Source organism: Oryctolagus cuniculus, chromosome 10, assembly GCF_964237555.1.
Source record: "Oryctolagus cuniculus chromosome 10, mOryCun1.1, whole genome shotgun sequence".
Classification (NCBI taxonomy): domain Eukaryota; kingdom Metazoa; phylum Chordata; class Mammalia; order Lagomorpha; family Leporidae; genus Oryctolagus; species Oryctolagus cuniculus.
Window position 1 is genome coordinate 15135074 of NC_091441.1, and position 18462 is coordinate 15153535.

General features: G+C 43.7%; 1 protein-coding gene across 1 annotated transcript in view; it reads right to left on the bottom strand.

Moving 5' to 3' along the window:
• SERPINB5 (serpin family B member 5) overlaps positions 1–17187 on the bottom strand; it is a 29600-nt gene extending 12413 nt beyond the window's left edge. The window contains exons 1-4 of the mRNA XM_002713632.5: positions 17024–17187; positions 8455–8629; positions 5757–5894; positions 2802–2919 (exon numbers count right to left, since the gene is read on the bottom strand). Coding sequence (XP_002713678.1) covers positions 2802–2919; positions 5757–5894; positions 8455–8622 — 424 coding nt within the window. The 5' untranslated portion in view covers positions 8623–8629; positions 17024–17187. The remainder of the gene's footprint in view (positions 1–2801; positions 2920–5756; positions 5895–8454; positions 8630–17023) is intronic.
• Between the last annotated feature and the right edge of the window lie 1275 nt (positions 17188–18462).

Here is an 18462-nt window from a genome sequence, read left to right on the forward strand (position 1 = left end):
AAATAAAATAAAATAAAACAGTAATAAAAATAACTCCACGCACTGGAATAGTACTTGATAGTTTTTGCTTTTATAATTGGGGCCAACACTGTGGTGCAACAGGTTAAAGCCCTGGCCTGAAGCACCGGCATCCCACATGGGCGCCGGTTCAAGACCCGGCTATTCCACTTCCCGTCCAGCTTTCTGCTATGGCCTGGGATAGCAGTGGAAGATGGCCCAGATCCTTGGGCCCCTACACCCATGTGGGAGACCCAGAAGAAGCTCCTAGATCCTGGCTTCGGACTGGTGCAGCTCTGGTCATTGCGGCCAATTGGGGAGTGAACCAGAGGATGGAAGACCCCTCTCTCTCTCTGCCTCTCCTCTCTCTGTGTAACTTGACTTTCAAATAAATAAATAAATAAATATTTAAGAGGCAGAGTTACAGGCACAGAGAGGGAAAGACAGAGAGAGAGGTCTTCCATCCACTGGTTCACTCCCCAAATGACCGCAATGGCCGGAGCTGGGCCTATCTGAAGCCAGGATCCAGGAGCCTCTTCTGTGTCTCCCATGTGGGTACAGGGGCCCAAGAACTTGGGCCATCTTCCACTGCTCTCCCAGGCCATAGCAGAGAGCTGGATTGGAAGTGGAGCAGCTAGGAAACGAACCAGGGCCCATGTGGGATGCCGGCACCACAAGCAGAGGCTTAGCCTACTATACCATAGCACAAGCCCCAGCACTTGATAGTTTTACAAAGTATTTTCATTTATGTAATCTCTATTTTCACATTTATGTTCAGACTCACATAGGGGGACTGAGATGTGTATGTGAAGGGTCCTGCCTTTGTTTAATGTTCTGGTTCTTATTGTTTGGAAATTCTTAATACATTTTCTAACTAAGGCCCTGCGTTTTCATTTCTGCAACGGACCCTAAAAATCATGTAACCAGTCCTGCCACTGCTGTATCAAGAGTTAAATATGCAATATGTTATTGAAGAACAAGGAGGTACAGGGGTCAATAAATAATAGAGCTTCAACTTAAATTCTGAGCTTCTGACTCCAAATTTGCAAGTCTTTTCACTAACTACCATCTAGGTAAAAACCTTAAATTTACCAAGATTTTAAAATAAAAGGCAGTTTGATGGGCCTGTGTTGTGGCTTAGCAGGCAAAGTCACAGCCTGTGAAGCCAGCATTTCATATGATCGCCAGTTCATGTCCCAGCTGCTCCACTTCCAATCCAGCTCCCTACTAATGACCTGGGAAAAGCACCAAAAGATGGCCTCTTTGTGCCCCTATCACCCACGTGGGAGACCCATATGATGCTCCTGGCTCCTGTCTTCAGCCTGGCCCAGCTCCATCCATTGTAGCCATCTGAGGAGTGAACCAGCAGATGGAAGATCTCTCTCTGTCTCTCTGTCTCTCCCTCTAACTCTGACTTTCAAAATAAATAAATAAATAAATAATCTGTTTTCAAAAAAGACTTTTTGAAAGAAAATGCAGTTACCAATTCTAAAGCAAAACCATTACATTACTTAAACAGGAGCTGCTTTTTGTTTATAATTTTATAACTTATGCCTAACTTGGTATTAATTATAGCAAATTTTTTCTTCAACTATAAAGTCAAAGAAACTTCTGTAATATATGTGCATATGCACATACATGTGTGGCTACTATCTGTTAGTACATATTATCAAATTTAATCCTCACAGCCATTAATTAAATTAATTAGATTAAATCAAGTGATATATGATGCACTTCACACTTGAATAAATTATGATTCTCTGTCCAAATACCTCATCTGATAAAAGTGACAGTATCTGAATTTGAACCCAGGTCCTGAATGACTCCTAAGTTCCACCTCATGCTACGCAGTTATAGCCAGGATGGGTCTTTGTCATTCGTGAGGAACATGCCCACAGCACAACTCCGGGCTCCAGTGATCCTCACAGGAAGTGTGTCTCCCTTGCCCGGAAGTGTTCTCCCCTTGCCAGGAAGTATGTCTCCTTTGACCAGCAGTGATGCTCCCAAGGCAGGAAGCAACTGCTCCAAGAATCAGTTCTTGGTTACGTGCTGCCTCCCTGTGGGCTCCTCCCTGGGCAAACACTATAAATACGCATATATTACCTGGGAAAGAGGACATGGTGACTGATTTGCAATCGAAATCATCTTTGCTCCAGTTCCATTCCAGGAAGAAGTTTTAACAGAAGGAGTCTAGGAGGAGAGAGGCCGGGGAAGCACCGCACAGGAGGCAGGACGGGGTAGGTGCTGCCATGGGACCCCAGGAGTGTCTGGGGCACAATGCCCATAGTTGTGATACTGAGGACAAACTTATATACCATGGCTTACCTTTTTTCTTATGTCTTTTTGCCTATGACATATTCTCCTTTTTGTCTTTATAAGTGTGTGATTTTTTAAACGGATGTTGGTCTCAAGGCTCATCAAGTTGTAGTCAGGCCCTTTCCTTTCCAAACTGGAAAGCTGGCCTCAAGCTTTGCCCAAGGTCAGACTTTGTGAGAGGCACAGCTGGGGCTCTGCAAGGGCTTCTGGCACCTCCACAAAGAGCAAGGCAAAGCAGACTCAAACTGAAGCCCTAGCCATGTCTGCCAAGTGATGGCATCAAGCAAAAGAAATGCCCCAAAATCCAAGTCATCCACTGGCTCGATGAGCAAGAATTTAGCTTGTCTACTAAGAGTATCCCAGGAATCCTCCAGAAGTTTTTGTTTTTGTTTTGTGTTGATTTTGTTTTACTCTTGGAGCAAGGATTCATGGGAAGGGAAGGTGTGTTTATTCAGCAGTTCAGAGCAGAACAAGAAAAGGGTACTTGCCGTCTGTGAGCTCCTTAATTGAGTCATTGATCTGGCCTTTGGTTTCTTCTGATTTATCTTTGAAGTCAACGGTTTCCAATTCTTTTGCATAAGGTCTCTTTGTAGAGCTAATGAACTCCTGCAATACATCCAGTTCATAAAATCACAAACCTTAAAACTTCTGATTAAGCTATTGAATTATACTGTTCTAACAAAAATACTTAAATGTGTATTACCATGGACACACTTTCAAAACTGGTAACACTATATGAATTGAAACCTTGTGGAAATCAGTGAATTTTCTTTGTATTACATGTTTCACTTTATCAACGATAATATCAGTTATCAAATGCATCCAACAATTTAGTATTATCTTTTGGGAAAATAAAAGAAACACTGTGTTAACACTGCTAAATACAAGTAAATGTAATTATAATACTGATTCCAATTTCAGAAACACTAAAATGTTATATATATATATATATATATATATATTTGAGAGAACTTCATGAAGTTTATGGGAAATGAAGTTATTTTGGTGCAAAGAAGTCTTTTTCATAATAAGAGGAAATGTGTATTATGAAAAAACTGCAAATGGATTTCAAAAATTTTTTGTACCAGAATAAACTCATACTTTTAATTCCATTTTTCCATGAACTTTTGAAATGTCCTTGTTATATACTAGAATAGAGCAAATGTAGGGCCGGCCCTGTGGCACAGCAGGTTAACGCCCTGGCCTGAAATGCCGGCATCCCGTATGGGTGCTGGTTCAAGACCGGGCTGCTCCACTTCTGATCCAGCTCTCCACTACAGCCTGGGAAAGCAGTGGAGGATGGCCCAAGTCCTTGGGCCCCTGCACCCACGTGGGAGACCCAGAAGAAGCTCCTGGCTCCTGACTTCGGATTGGTGCAGCTCCAGCCATTGCAGCCAATTGGGGAGTGAACCATCAGACAGAAGACTTCTCTCTCTCTCTCTCTCTCTCTCTCTCGCTTGCTCTGCCTCTCCTCTCTCTGTATAACTCTGACTTTCATATAAATAAATAAATATTTTTTAAAAAGAAAAAAAAGAATTCCAAGTAAAGAAAAAGCTTTTTAAAAAAAAGGAATAGAGTGAATGTATAGCAAAGAGAACTATGAGCAGAAAACTCATCCTTACTAAATAAAGAAGTATTCTACACACCTAGGGACTTGGTTAGAAATTAAGACTCTCGGGCCCCACTCCATAGCTACTGGAGCAGAATGTGCATTTTAACAAGATTTCCAGGTGTCTCACCTGAACATTAAAGTTTGAAACAGTGCTAAAGGGAACAGTAGCAGTTCTGATTCTAATGCTTGTTAAAAGTGAAGAACTAGGGGCCAGCATTGTAGCACAGCAGTAGAGTAAAGCCACTGCCTGCAATGCCAGCATCCCAGGTTGGCGCCCAGTCATATTCCAGTTGCCCTACTTCCAATCTACAGTTAAGATGCTGCTTGGAATGCCCACGCCCTTGGAGTGCCTGGGTGTGAGTCCCAGCTCCACTTCCAATTCCCTCTTCCTGCTAATATGTACTCTGGGAGCCAGCAGGGGATGGCTCAAGTACTTGGATCCTTGCCACCCACTTGGGAAACCTAGATTAAGAACCAGGATCCTGGCCAAGGCCCAGCTATTGTGGGTATTTGGGGAATGAGCCAGCAGTTAAAAGATCTCTAACCTCCCCTCCAACTCTTTTCTCAGCCTTTCAAATAAGTAAAAAATAAATTAGTTTTTCTTCATTTTCTAAAGCCTTGCTACTCCTAATTTGATTGAAATAATTCCAAATGTAAAATGGAATTTCAACCACACTAAATTTAACTTGATTAAATGTCATGTCACTTCACTTCTAAGCACAAGGCTCCATAAATATTTTCAGAGCAGCTACAATCTTAGTCAATGAATTTAGCTTGAGTTAACTGCAGCCCAACTTTGGTACCAACTGTTGGCATAGACTTAGAGAACCAGTGCCCCCTAAGAACATCTAAAGATCTTGGCGAGATGAAGGACCTCCATTGTCCTCACTGCCTGCAACAAGAATGTATTGAGCAGCTCTTTAAGGATCATCTAGAGAGCTTTTAAATTTTTCTGTGCCCAAACTCACATTTCAATTTTGTTTGATTTCCCAGATGATTTTTGGAACAAAAAAAAAAATGTGTATACATGTCTTCAAGCAACAAGAATAAGCACAACAATATGTAGTAACCGGTGTCTTTTAGCCAAGCGAGAACTGAATCAACTCTGTATTACTAAAGTAGGAGAACCTCCATATAGTCTATAATGTTGCCTATATATTTCTAATTCAGATTGTAAAAATATTATGATGTTCTCTTGGGTCAAATGTAAGGTTGCCTTAGCATTCTTTATAAGACTGCTTCAAGAAATGACTGAACCTAAATAACAAGAGATGCCTCATATAGATAACATCTGATAAGCCTAGTAAAGCAAACAAAACCAGTTTGTGGCTGATGAAAAGTTAATTCATAGTTACTATTACTGGATTTTTAATAACATCAAGAGAACAGTGCGTATATAAACAAATGAGGTACAGAGTTTAAAACACTGTCCCAGGCCATATGTCCTGCTATTTGGGGAAAAAGAAATTTAAATTGTAAGCTGTCTTGAACTCCCTTGACTATGGAAATGCAAATACATTTATTAGAGGGTTAATTTTCTCCAATCTCAAAAAAAAAAAAAAAGCAGAGAGGGATAGTATTGTGAGTGTTGGAGAGGGAGAGGGGAATCCCACAAGATTCACATATTTTGACCTAGAAGATGTGACTACAGTTGATTTCTATATTAAACCTCTCTGCTAAGATTGATTTATTTTCAGGAGTCCCAAACCATCAGTGAACATCTTGGAAATCACTTTCACTGAGAAAAGCTATTGGTCTACCATTGTACATTGTGAAATGCTAATCCTGGTTTAAAAAAATTATATCTTGCTAATTTCTCTAAACAGCTTACCGTAGAAGGGTTCAGAGATTTGTCCACATAGAGCTTCTTGATCAGTTTCAATGAGTAAAAAGAACTAAGTTTGTTGACATCAGATGTGACTGTTTGAAATCCAAAGGGTACATCTTTGACATTTTCAAAATGAAGGACCTGTTGAAAGAAAAAAAAAAAACTTTACTCAAAGAGTATTGCCCCTTCCAACTGTATTGGGTACATGATGATAGTCAGCTTCTTTGGGCAGGGTAGCCCCCTGCTCACTTGTTCCATAAAGCCAGGCTTCTCAACCCCAGCACTAGTGACATTTCAAGCTAGTGAGTCTCTTTTGTGGAGAAGCTGTCCTGGGTTTTGCAGTATGCTTAGCACCATCCCTGGACTACTAGATGCCAGCTGCTCTCCTCTCCTTGGTCATTACAACTAAAAATGTCTCCAGATATTGCTAAATGTCCCCAGGGTATGCAAGGGAGAACAAAATTTTCCCCAGTTGAAAAATAATAGCACTGGAGCCGGCGCTGTGGCATGGCGGGTAAAGTCACTACCTGCAGTGCCAACATCCCAAATGGGCACTGATTCAAATCCCAACTGCTCTACTTCCAATCCAGCTCTCTGCCGTGGCCTGGGAAAGCAGTAAAAGGTGACCCAAGTCCTTGGACCCCTGTACCCACGTGGGAGGCTTGGAGGAAGCTCCTGGCTCCTGGCTTCGGATCAGCTCAGCTCCAGCCATTGCTGCCATTTGGGGCAGTGAACCAGTGGATAGAAGACTCTTTCTCTCCCCTCTCTCTCTCTCTCTCTCTCTCTCTCTCTGCCTCCACCTCTCTGTAACTCTGCCTTTCAAATAAACAAACAAATCTTTTAGAAGAAGAAGAATAGCATTAAGCTCCTCTTCCTGATGAACCATGGGGGAAAATTTGCCCTTCTGCAAAGTGATGCCTCCTATGCTCACTCAGAAGGATTTCCAAACTTGGAACAAAATGAAGATGGGTTATAATTTCTACTCAATTTAGAGCCCACAAGAGAGATTAATACCAACAAGCAATCATCAAGCCAGCATTAGATTCCAGCATACAGCTGCCTTTACCCAGCATCTATGTAGTCCTTTCAGATGTTTTAACAAATGTCAACAACTGATGCATAATTTATGATGAGCAACTATAATAAATGATGGGCTGCCCTGGGTGAATTAGGGCAGACAGTGTTATCTTTCAATCCATCCTTCATTTACCAGAAATGCAATCTTGTTCAGCTCTCCAGAGTTCCACTTTCCCCTCAGTCAAAAGGACGGACAATACCTAATTGTCTGAGTTGTTATGAGGGCTGCAAATATGTAAAACATCTAAAATGTCATTTATTCTTGTGGTAATATTCTAAACCATTCAATACTAAGAAGCTATCATTTGGAAGGCTTAAATATTGTTAATTTTGTTCCATAACCCAGTGTCCATGCTCCAAAGCCACACTTCAGGTAACGTCACCAACCCAGCACATTGCACCTAGTCTCAACATTGTGTGGTCACTTTTTGGCTAGTCTGAGGCAGGGTATAACTCTCATGCCTAATGAGGGGTAAAGGAGATCAGAAAACCAAAGTGCCCAGGTACTGCTGTGTGATTCAATTGCATGTCCTGAAACCACCCTTTACAAAGAAAAGCAGATCCACTACAAGGAAGCTCCTTCAGGTCTTTCTCCACTGAGAGATGAGTAATGAGGAATGGGAGATGGGGTAGGGATTGCGGGGTTGGGGAGTGCACGGGACAGATGCAAAAATGTAGTTCCTCTTCCTCAAACAGAAGGTTTTTCATCAAGTTCTACTCAATTTCAAACACAAGTTCTTAATCCTGATCTAAATAAGATTTTGTTGGTCAAAGTTTTGGAGGATTTATGAATATAAGATGTTCCCTTTTTAAATGCTTTTGAGCTCATGCAAACAAATATTCTTTCTAGCCTAAAACAATCAACCTAAGATTAATAATGGGATGGAATTAGAAGGACATCCACCTACTATCTAAAACTACATGAGGAATTAAAATGTAACAATCAGGAAAATAATCTCACTTGAAGGCCTAACAAACTAGACAACTAAGCATAGCTGTGTGTGTGTATGTATATGTGTGTGTAAAACAGCACCATAATCCATGCTTCTGAAATGGAACACTCATGAGTATCCTAAAACATTTGTAAACATAATTCATCTCCTCATTTACCCATGCTACTTGAAGGCAGATGTCTAAAATGTAATTTCTATTAAAATAAGCATGGATATATTCTAGGAACACAGTTGCTCTTACATCTCAAAGCCTGATCCTGTAAGCAAATTCCATGGTAAGTAGACTGTTTTTCTGTTACAGAATAGGGTAGACCTGTAGATTTATCCTCTTTCTGGTCAAGGTGTTTGCAATGGAACATCTATCTCATAAACACCACCTCGACAGATCATTATAATACAGTAGGAGAACGGCATGTGACTTGCTGTAGGCCACCAGTGAAAGGACAGCCTGTGATTACTTAGCAGATCCCCAGGCTCTCCATCACACCCTGGTGCCTACCTTAAACATGGGTTACAGGACACTCAAAGGAGCTTTCATGTTTAAAAATAGATCAAGAGAATCTTAGAAATGGCACAGCTCTCAATCCTGAGCCCTTCTGACCACAAAGTCTCCATTCATTTTCCCTAGGCACTGCCCATGGGTTCTAATAGAAACAAGGCTTGGGTCTTACCTGTCCAATCTCATTTGCTGTGTCACCTTTGGCACCTACTTGAGCAAGTGACAGAGAGGTAGAGAGACAGATTGGAGAAAAGAGGACATTGCCCTCTGGCTCCTTTTCACACAGTTGTTTGAACAGGTCAACGGCAAAAGCTGAATTTGCCAGTCGTAGAGCATCCATCGTGGGCCTGGAACCAAGGAAAAGGGAGAGGTTAATTCCCAAAGCATTTTTAAAGTGTTCTTAACTGTATTCTTCCAACACAATAAGAATTCTATTTCAAGAGCGGGCTTTGGCACAGCAGTTAAGACACTGCTCAGAATGCCCACATCCCATATCAGAATGGCTGGGTTTAAATCCCAGCTCGACTCTCACTCCAGCACCCCATGAAGCAGCAGACGATGGCTCAAATAGTTGGGTACCTGATACCTATGGAGGGTACCTGAAATGAGTTCCTGGCTCCTGGCTTCAGCTTGGCCTGGCTCAGGCTACTGAAGGCATTTGAGGACTGAACCAGTGGAAAAAGATTCTCTCTCTCTCTCTCTCTCTCTCTTTCTCTCTCTCTCTCTCCCTCTCTCTCTACCTATCTTTTTCTATCTATCTTTGTCCTTATATCTCTAACTCTTTCTCCCTTTCAAATTAATCAATTTAACTTTAAAAATAATTCTCTTTCAACAAAGTACTGATCTTGGGTGGAAGAGGGGAAGAAGCTCAGTAAGTTAAAAAAGCCAATTGTGAAGAAACATTTGGACCAACATCCTAAGACATAGCAGGTTCTCTGTGTGTACTGCTCTGCTCAGAATTCCAGACTCAGGCCTGCTCAGCCACAGTGGCCATGGTCTGGTGCCCAGTGGTCATGCTCATTCGTCAGCAACCAGTCAGATAAGAACTATTGACAGCACTAATCAGAATCTGTTGGTTTTACTTACACGTTTCAATTAGAATTTGAATTAAACCACACAAAGTTGGATTTCTTTTTTAGATAAAAACAGTCAAACCAGGGGCCGGCACTGTGGTGCAGCGGGTTAACACCCTGGCCTGAAGTGCTGGCATCCCATATGGGCACCAGTTCTAGTCCCAGCTGCTCCTCTTCTGATCCAGCTCTCTGCTATGGCCTGGGAAAGCAGTAGAAGATGGCTGAAGTCCCTGGGCCCCTGCACCCTCATGTGAAACCCGGAAGAAGCTCCTGGCTTCTGGCTTCGGATCGGCACAGCTCCAACAGTTGAGGCCATCTGGGGAATGAACCAGCGGATGGAAGACCTCTCTATCTCTCTGCCTCTCCTCTCTCTGTGTAATTCTGACTTTCAAATAAATAAATAAATAAATCTTTAAAAAAAAAAAAAAGCCAAACCATAGAAGTTTCCTGTGACACAATTTAAAATTTAGTAAATGTTGTGGGTTAGTGTTTATGGGTCTAATCATGTTCCTCAAAAAGATGTTGCAATCCTAGTACTTGTGAATTTGAATTTATTTGGAAATGAGATCTTTGCAGACGTAATTCATTAAGATGATGTCAAACTGGAGTGAGGAGGGCCCTAATCCAATATGATTGGTTTCCTAAGAACAAGAGAAGACACGGAGACAGACACACAGAGGGAAGATGATGTGAAGACGGCAGGGTCAGTGATGGAAGCCAAGGACTGCTGGCAACACCAGAAACAAAGGGAAAGGCATGAGATAGTCCTCCCGGGAGCATCCTGGTGGAACGCAGCCCTACTAACACTTCCGGAGTGATTTCCAGTCTTCTGACCTGGGGAACAGGGGCTATCAAGTGAGTGTGGTCCTTTGTCTCAGCAGCCCTGGGAGACAAGTGCAGTAAGTAATGCCTCAGTGGGACGCCCAGAAACTGGCAGTACTTACTATCCAGCACCTTTACTCTTTGTGTTACCAATCCATGCCTTCCATGTGTAAGACACTATGCAAAGTGTGGTAAGAGGTCACTGAGCTTCTCCTATGTGTTGGCAATCTCTCCGGGAAAACACAAAGACAAATAATCAGATGCAGAGTTGCTGGTGCCATTTGTGTAGCATAACAGAGAACATGGAATTAAAGAAAAGAGAGAAGAACTTCAGCTAAAAAGCAGGTAGCCTGGCAGAGCAAACATCTGCGTATGTCTCAGAAGTCTGTAATTCTCATTCAGTGTTGTCCCTGGGACCCTGCAGTCCCTAAAATGATTTCAAGAGGTGTGTGAGGTCAAACTATTTTAAACAGTAATATGTAGACATTATTTTCCTTTTTCCACATTAATCTCTCATAGATACTCAAGGGAGTTTTCCAGAGACTATATGACATATCTTCTATTAAGGCAAAAATTAATGGGACTTGCCAAAATGAAAACAGTATCACTCATCTCCCTACATTTTTCACTTTAAAAAATGGGTTTTCCACCGGCGCCACAGCTCAATAGGCTAATCCTCTGCCTGCGGCGCCGGCACACCGGGTTCTAGTCCCGGTTGGGGCGCCAGATTCTGTCCCGGTTGCCCCTCTCTCAGTCCAGCTCTCTGCGGTGGCCCAGGAGTGCAGTGGAGGATGGCCCAAGTGCCTGGGCCCTGCACCCCATGGGAGACCAGGAGAAGTACCTGGCTCCTGCCTTCGGATCAGCGCGCCAGCTGCGGTGGCCATTGGAGGGTGAACCAACCGCAAAAGGAAGACCTTTCTCTCTGTCTCTCTCTCTCTCTCACTGTCCACTCTGCCTGTCAAAAAAAAAAAAATGGGTTTTCCCATTAAGATATTATTCATATTATCCACCGTGGCTCACTTGGCTAATCCTCCACCTTTGGTGCCAGCATCCCATATGGGCACTGGATTCTAATCCCAGTTGCTCCTCTTTTAGTCCAGCTCTCTGCTGTGGTACAGGAGGGCAATGGAGGATGGCCCAAGTGCTTGGGCACCTGCACCTGCATGGGAGACCAGGAGGAAGTTCCTGGCTCCTGGCTTCGGATCAGCACGGCGCCAGCCATAGTGGCCATTTGGGAGGTGAACCAATGGAAGGAAGACCTTTCTCTCTCTCTCTCTCTCACTGTCTGTAATTCTACCTGTCAAATAAATAAATAAAAAGTCTTTAAAATATATATAATGGTTTAATGATTGTTTTAAATAAATTAGTAAGTAAACATTTCAAAATTTTTCCTTTAATTTCTAGTTTGGTAAATACTGATAAATTCAATCAATCACATTTTTTACCAAAGAGTTCTTTGGGATCCTCAATTTTTCCAGAATTTAAAGGAGACTTCAGATTGTAAACATTTGAGGATCACTTTTCTAATGAAACAGAAGATGCTGATCAAGTCCAAAGGCACCTTGATGAAATCAGTCAGTGAACAGCCCCTTCTGGAAGCAGCATGGACTTCTAGGCTCTGCCTGATCCGGACAATGTGTTTCTAAGGGACATGGATTCATAGTACCTCTGACTGTTGGATTGATCAAGGCTCAAAGAAATCCCCCTAAAGCAATCAAGCATGCATGCAGAGTGATGTTGGCGATGTTGAAAGTATCCAGGTAGGAAAAGTACCCTGGGGCCAGGGAGAAAGCTTCCCTACTCAAGATAAAAGGAACCCTTTACCCAGGACCCATGGATGTCCTAGAGTCAGATGAAGCAATAAGATCTCAGCTTGAACCTTATACTTGGACAGAACTACCAAATGCAAAGCCATGAGTGTAAGACCGAAGACCAGACCTCTAATCCTCAAATATTTCTTCAGAATTCCCCCATTTATGGTACATTGGCTTACATGTAGGATGGACTCAGAAAGTTTATATCTCAGTGTCTGAAAAAACAGGTTCATTAGCAAGAAAACAACGTTGTGTTGACCCCATTCATGCTACTGGCCAGCTCCACTGACTTCCTCAAGTCCCTGGTTAAGTACATCAGAATCACGCAGGTCAGGGTTTCCAGTAGAAATCTATCGAAGGTAACCTGAAATCAGGGTGGGCTTCTTAATCCCCTCAGCCCAGAACCTTTATATCTTCCCCTGGGGCAGGGACAAGGCCTGAGGGATGACACCATAGGCAAGTTATGACCATGGCCAGCATCAGGTGCATCCTGAGACCTGCAGTGTCTGGGACAGAAATGGAAGGTTGCGGTGCATTTCAACCAGGATGCCCACCACCAGGAAACTCAAACAAAACTCTTCACAAGAGGTCTGGGGTATCCATGTAACAAATTTTCAGAGTAAGCAGACTGGCTCCCTCCAGCAACTTGTCATATTGACAAGTATTGATCAACAACTGAAACGCAACATATACATGAAGTGATGAGCAAGTGCAAGTGTCTTGACACTGCCACAGCTTGAGGTCTAATCACACTGGAAATACACAAACTGCACTTTCTAGTTCTCCCTAGCAGGTGTATACCACCTTCTGAGAAGAGAAATCAGAACCATTTTTTCCTGGGCGACAACAAACTGTACTTCTGGTGATTTCCTTTGGGTAGAAAAACTGTATTTGAGACCTTGGGTTCAGCTTCCAAGGGAGTCTGCCTGCAAACACCTAGAAGTGGGTCCTGAAAATGGATCAGAGGGTAAGGAAATGCTCATTTTACCATTCTGTTCAACTAAAGCATTATTCATTCACTCATTATAACATTTTGAGATACATTTAGCCCAAATGACTCTGAATACAAGATCATTGTGGTTTCCAGCACAGCTCATCATTACACAATACAATTAACACTGTGATGCAATTCAAGGCTTAGAGCCAAGTGCCTATTGGAGAATGTAGAGTAGTGCACTCCTAACACCTGGCAGGGGGAGGCTTTCCCACCAGCAGCAGATCCTCCCCTTCAGGGAGCCCCTTCCCTGGTACAGTCATCCTCGGTGCATGGGTCCAGGCAGGCCTGCCTTCCGGTACTTTTGCTGACAGACTCCTTTCTCAGAAAATTCTCCTTCCCACGGGGGAGACCACAGATCTCCTATATGAGGTCCCAGCTGCAGCAGCCTTGTTTGGTGTCGGCTGGGAATCAGAAGTGGTCTGTACATGGAGAATGCTAGAGTGGCAAGCACCAGCTTAGTACCCAGTCCATGCTACATGGTAAAGCTGACCAACTGCTCCAGGATTAGTCCTCAGCTGAAATAAAAACATTGGAAAGCTGACCTGGTCTGAGATAGCTCAAGAAATTACTTTGGCCACTGCCAAGTGCTACATTTCTGTAGCTGGAACACACACAGCAATGTTAGTAATACACACCCAGGAAAAAGTATCAAGTTCTTATACAGCCTATTTTGCATGAGCAAATGCTATAAAAATTATAAGTACAGTTGAAATTGGCAATTCCTATACAGGAAATTTACATGTCTAATATCTTGAGTTCAAAGTGATAAAACTACTACAATCCTTTTTCATTATTCACCTTGTTTCAGAGATAATTTATTTCATTTCTTGTGAAAATTTTGTAATGACTTTAACAAAGACAATTTCATCTATGGGTCCAATGTACAAAGCACTACATCTTTTAGTCACTTAGAAGTTTTTTATTTTAACCACAGAAAAGTGATTTGGAAGTTTAGCTTGCAATAGAAATGCAGTTTTAAGAATTCACTTTAAATAGGCTTGCTTTCTGCAGTCTGTCCTAAAAAGACAACTGTTGAAAATGAGATAAGATCTTGGGGTGGATCTAGTCTGGCACACCTCTTCATTTTACAGATGAGGAAAGTGAAGCAGACCAGACAGAGTGATTCTCCCAGGCCACCCACGCAAGGAGTGAGAGTGGCAAAACCAGACCTGGAATTCATTCACTTCTCCTCAACCCCAGCCTTGGTTTCCCCACTGCACCCACCACCTTCTGTCTTGATAATCATGTCTTTGCTGCCATTTGTTCTCTCAGAAGTCTCTCAAGTTCCAATATCCTACATGGCCTGAATTTCCCCTTTAAAGATACCAAGACATCCCACACATTATTTTATCCAATACCACATGTTTTCCCTGCTATTTTCCTACTTGAAGGAGCTCTTTTTCCCTTTCTGCCACTGAAGTTGCAAACTTTTCATATAAAGTTGCACTTGTTGAGTAAGTACCACATGTGTCAGGCACAGCGGAAGGCATTAAGAAATCCAGGGAGAACATGACATGGCTCCTTCCTCCAAGGAGCTGTCAGCTGGTGCAGGATAGGCATGATGAGCACTTTAACGGGATACACAAGTTACCCTGGGAGCTCGTAAAAGTTAACCCATACTAGAAATCCCAGTGATGCCTCCTCCAGGCAATGACATCTAAGCGAGCCACACTGAAGTGGAGTCCTAAAAGATAATTAGGACTTAGCAGGGCAAAAATGGGGGCCAGAGAGAACTGATAGAGCTCAGAGACTGTGAGAGTACTAAGATGAATGGAGGTGCAGGAGCAGGTGTGGGCGAGGAGCCTCACTTCTCCAGACCTCCAGCTTGTCATGACCCTGTATACAGATTTTCCAAGTTGTTGATGCATCTAAGCTAATGACCCTCAAACTTTGTGACTTTCCACCATGTGAGTGAGATATGGGCCCTGTGGTCTGCAGGACTATATGTCTACTTTGTATGAGGCAGTGTTGGTTTATAGCTGTTGTCCTGGCATAGTGATGGTGTCCCTCACTTGCTTAAATATACTCAATCTGAACAATATATGTTATGGACCATCTGCCACACTCTTCCATACACAAGCACATGTACTTGCATGTGTGTACACACACACACACACACCCCGCTGGCTAACTGCATAGCTTTTTCAGTCCTTAAAAATTAATTTTCACTTTGTCAGAAGATATCACTTAACCTAGGCTGATTCACTTTGCAGATGGAGAGATGTGGTGAAAAACACCTTTTAAGCATTTGCTATATTGGGCAGTACCTTGAGAAATCTTGTCTATTATAATACCTATACTGGAGTATGCCTAAAACACAACCTCTATTGTCCATCCTCAAACCCAATAAGGAAAAAAAGGCAGTGGCAGATTAAGAAAATAAGATATTTTGCCGCCATTGCAGTGTGAAAGGATGTCATGATGGAGGCAGGGATTCAGCCTCTTGAAGACACCCACATTCCATATCAGAGAATCTGGCTTTGATGCCCAGCCCCAGCTCCAGATTCCAGCTTCCCGTTAATGCAGACCCCAGGAGGCAGCAGGTGACAGCTCACGTAATGTCCCTGCCACCCCCGTGGGATACGTGGACTGAGTTCTCAGCTCCCAGCCCAAGCCCCAGCCATTGTAGGCATTTGGGAAGTGAACCAGAAGATAAAAGTTCTCTCCACATCTGTGTGTGTGTGTGTGTGTGTGTCTACCTTTCAAATAAATAAAAAGAATATTGTGAGGATTAAATGAAGCGATTAAGTGAGAATCTATATGTGAAAATTTTATCAGGAAAAGTACAATGCAGTTATTAATAAGGTGGTCTGCTCTCATTTCTGATGAAAGAGGAGCACCTGCTTTGCTCAGACATTCTGAACATCACAGCAGCTCTCCTTTCTTTAGAAACCTGACCTTGACACTGACTCACCCCACTGGTGCCTTCCACTAATCTGGAGTCAGACTCAGCCACACCAGAATGGCCCAGATCGCTGAGATGGCATAACCCCAGAGCCAAGCAGCCACCCCAGAGGGATTGAAGTGATACAAGTCAGGGTGTCAGGAATCAAAGGTAGAAACCTGCTGACTCATTTTCTATGGAGAATCTTGTCCTCAGACCGGTTTCCACCCCTCCACCCATCAAGGAGCCATCAAACCCGCACTTACTGATGGAGACTCCTGTTTGGGACACAGCTACACTGAAAACCTCTTGTACTGGAGGCAGAAAGGACGTGAAGAATGGAAATGGAGATGCAAGTGTGCAGACCTGGTTCTACTTCATTAAAGTCATGTCCCCTCCACCTCTGTGCGCCTCTGATCTGCCCACACAACATGCAAGGGCTGAGCAAAACTAGGTCTCAGATCCCCCAGCTCTGGGAACCCACTGGCAAGTCCAGAGAACAGCCCAGCTGGCGCACTTGAGTGAAGCTGTTTTCAAAAAAGAGAGCCTGTTGAGGAAGGCGTGGGGAGCCAGCCGAACTGAAAAGTCCAAGCACAGACTACTAAATTGTGTAACTGGTTTCCTGTTGAAACCGAGGAAGAGGAAGGCAGACACTCTCCACCTGGAGACGACCTAATGCTTATAAAGCCAAAAGGAAGAGCAGCCGGTAGACCACCTGAGTCCCAAACTATGAACCCGGAAGGTGAGCTGGAATCCCAAGGACTTCTCCACTCCCTCCCTATCAGAAACTACACCCTTTCCAAAACTGCACAATTCATTCTGAGTTCCCAGGTAGGACTGCGAGGGCCCGGGGGAAAAACTTTCTGCTCCAGGAATAGCTGTTTCCCTCCACCACCAAAACTCCCCCGCCGTGTTTTGTCTTCACATTCTTACCTTGTATGGTTAACCGATTTCAGCCCCCTACATGGCATTCCTGGCACCCGAAGGGCTGGCAGCTGGAAGCCCCGTTGAGGGATGGGAGGCAACGCCCTTCCTCTGAAAAGCACCATTATGTCCACCGCGTTCACCACCGCCCAGCAGCTCTCCTAACTACTCTATATGAACTGTCCTCAAAGGAGACATCGCCAGCCCTGATGCCCCACTCTGCTTACCTGGAGTCACAGCTATCCCAGAAAACGTGCGGCAAAGAGAAAAAGCAGGCGAGGAGCTCCAAGTCCTGGAGGTGGACGCGACGCTGTGTGCGACCCGAGGAGGCTGCTAGCTCACCTGAGCCGCGCCCGCCGCTCCCACCTGGGCCACGCCCAGCCTGCACCTCCGCCCCGCCCGCCGCTGCACTCTGCTCTTACTCACGCCTCTTGGCAGCCTGTCCGCGATTGAAAGAAATGACTCAGGCTGAAGCTGCTGCTGTCTGCTCAGCTTCTAAAGGCCTCCGACAAGCTCGGGCAGGAAGGGGCTGTCGGGGGAGTCTGCCTGTGGCTAAATTCATAGATAAACAAAGGCATCCCTAGGAGCCCACGCAGGACCCGGACGTGAAATGTACAGAGTAAAAGAAATAGGTGCTGATGGGAATGCTACAGACTTCTCAAGCACCCGGGTGGCACAGAAAATTATCTCCAGCCTTTCTTTGTTAACCACGGTAGCTCATTATGCTAGTTAGTAAGCAACATGCTGACCACAAGAGGTGGAAAATTGAATTAAAAGATGTTTTTCTGGTGCCAACAAATTTGAAATCCATGCATGTGAGGGATCTTAACAAAGCTAATGGAAAAGGCATATCGTAAAAACCTAGGCATGGGACTCAGATTTCTGTATACTACAATAAATGTATTTTTCAATTCCAGTTTTCCGTAAGCTTTTGAAGTACAATAATATATATATAGTATTGTTAGCAAAACGTTTAATACCAAATTGATAGAAGAAAATGACAAGGTGGCAGAGGGAGTTCCCAATAGCAAACTATAATTAGGATTACACAGCTTTGCTCTGAGATCTCGGAGGGTGGCCTGCTGGTGACAAACTCCAGTTTGCCTTCCTTCCCACATCTCCTTGGTTCCCTGGGACCCAGTTCCTTCCTACGGAATCCATTCGCAGGGAAGTACCTGGAACTGTGCACAGCTAATATTCCCTATTGTTCATTGACCACACTGATTCATCATAATCAATTCATTTTATGGTCTCCTCCATGTAACTGCAAGAATTTCAAAGGTAAGGGCCAAGCCCTGTTCATTGTGGCAGCACCAACATTAGATATGGACTTGACACACTCACACAGTACACTGTCAATAAATGCCTGCGGACTGAATGAATGAGAGCAACTCCTTGTGCAAAACTGAGGCTGAAAGTTTGCCCTGCCCCCACATCCTGGGTATTTTATTAACCAGGATCAAAGTCATCATCTAGGTGAGTTGAACTCTGCAAATACTATTTCAAGCACTGACAGAGAAAATGCAGGCAGGCCATAGGAAATGGGACATGGGCAGATGCTTCTTTAAAATTGCAAGATCCAGGGGCCAACGCTGTGCATCAGTGGGTAAAGTCTCTGCCTGCAGCACCAGCATCCTATATGAGCACCAGATGGAGTCCTGGCCAG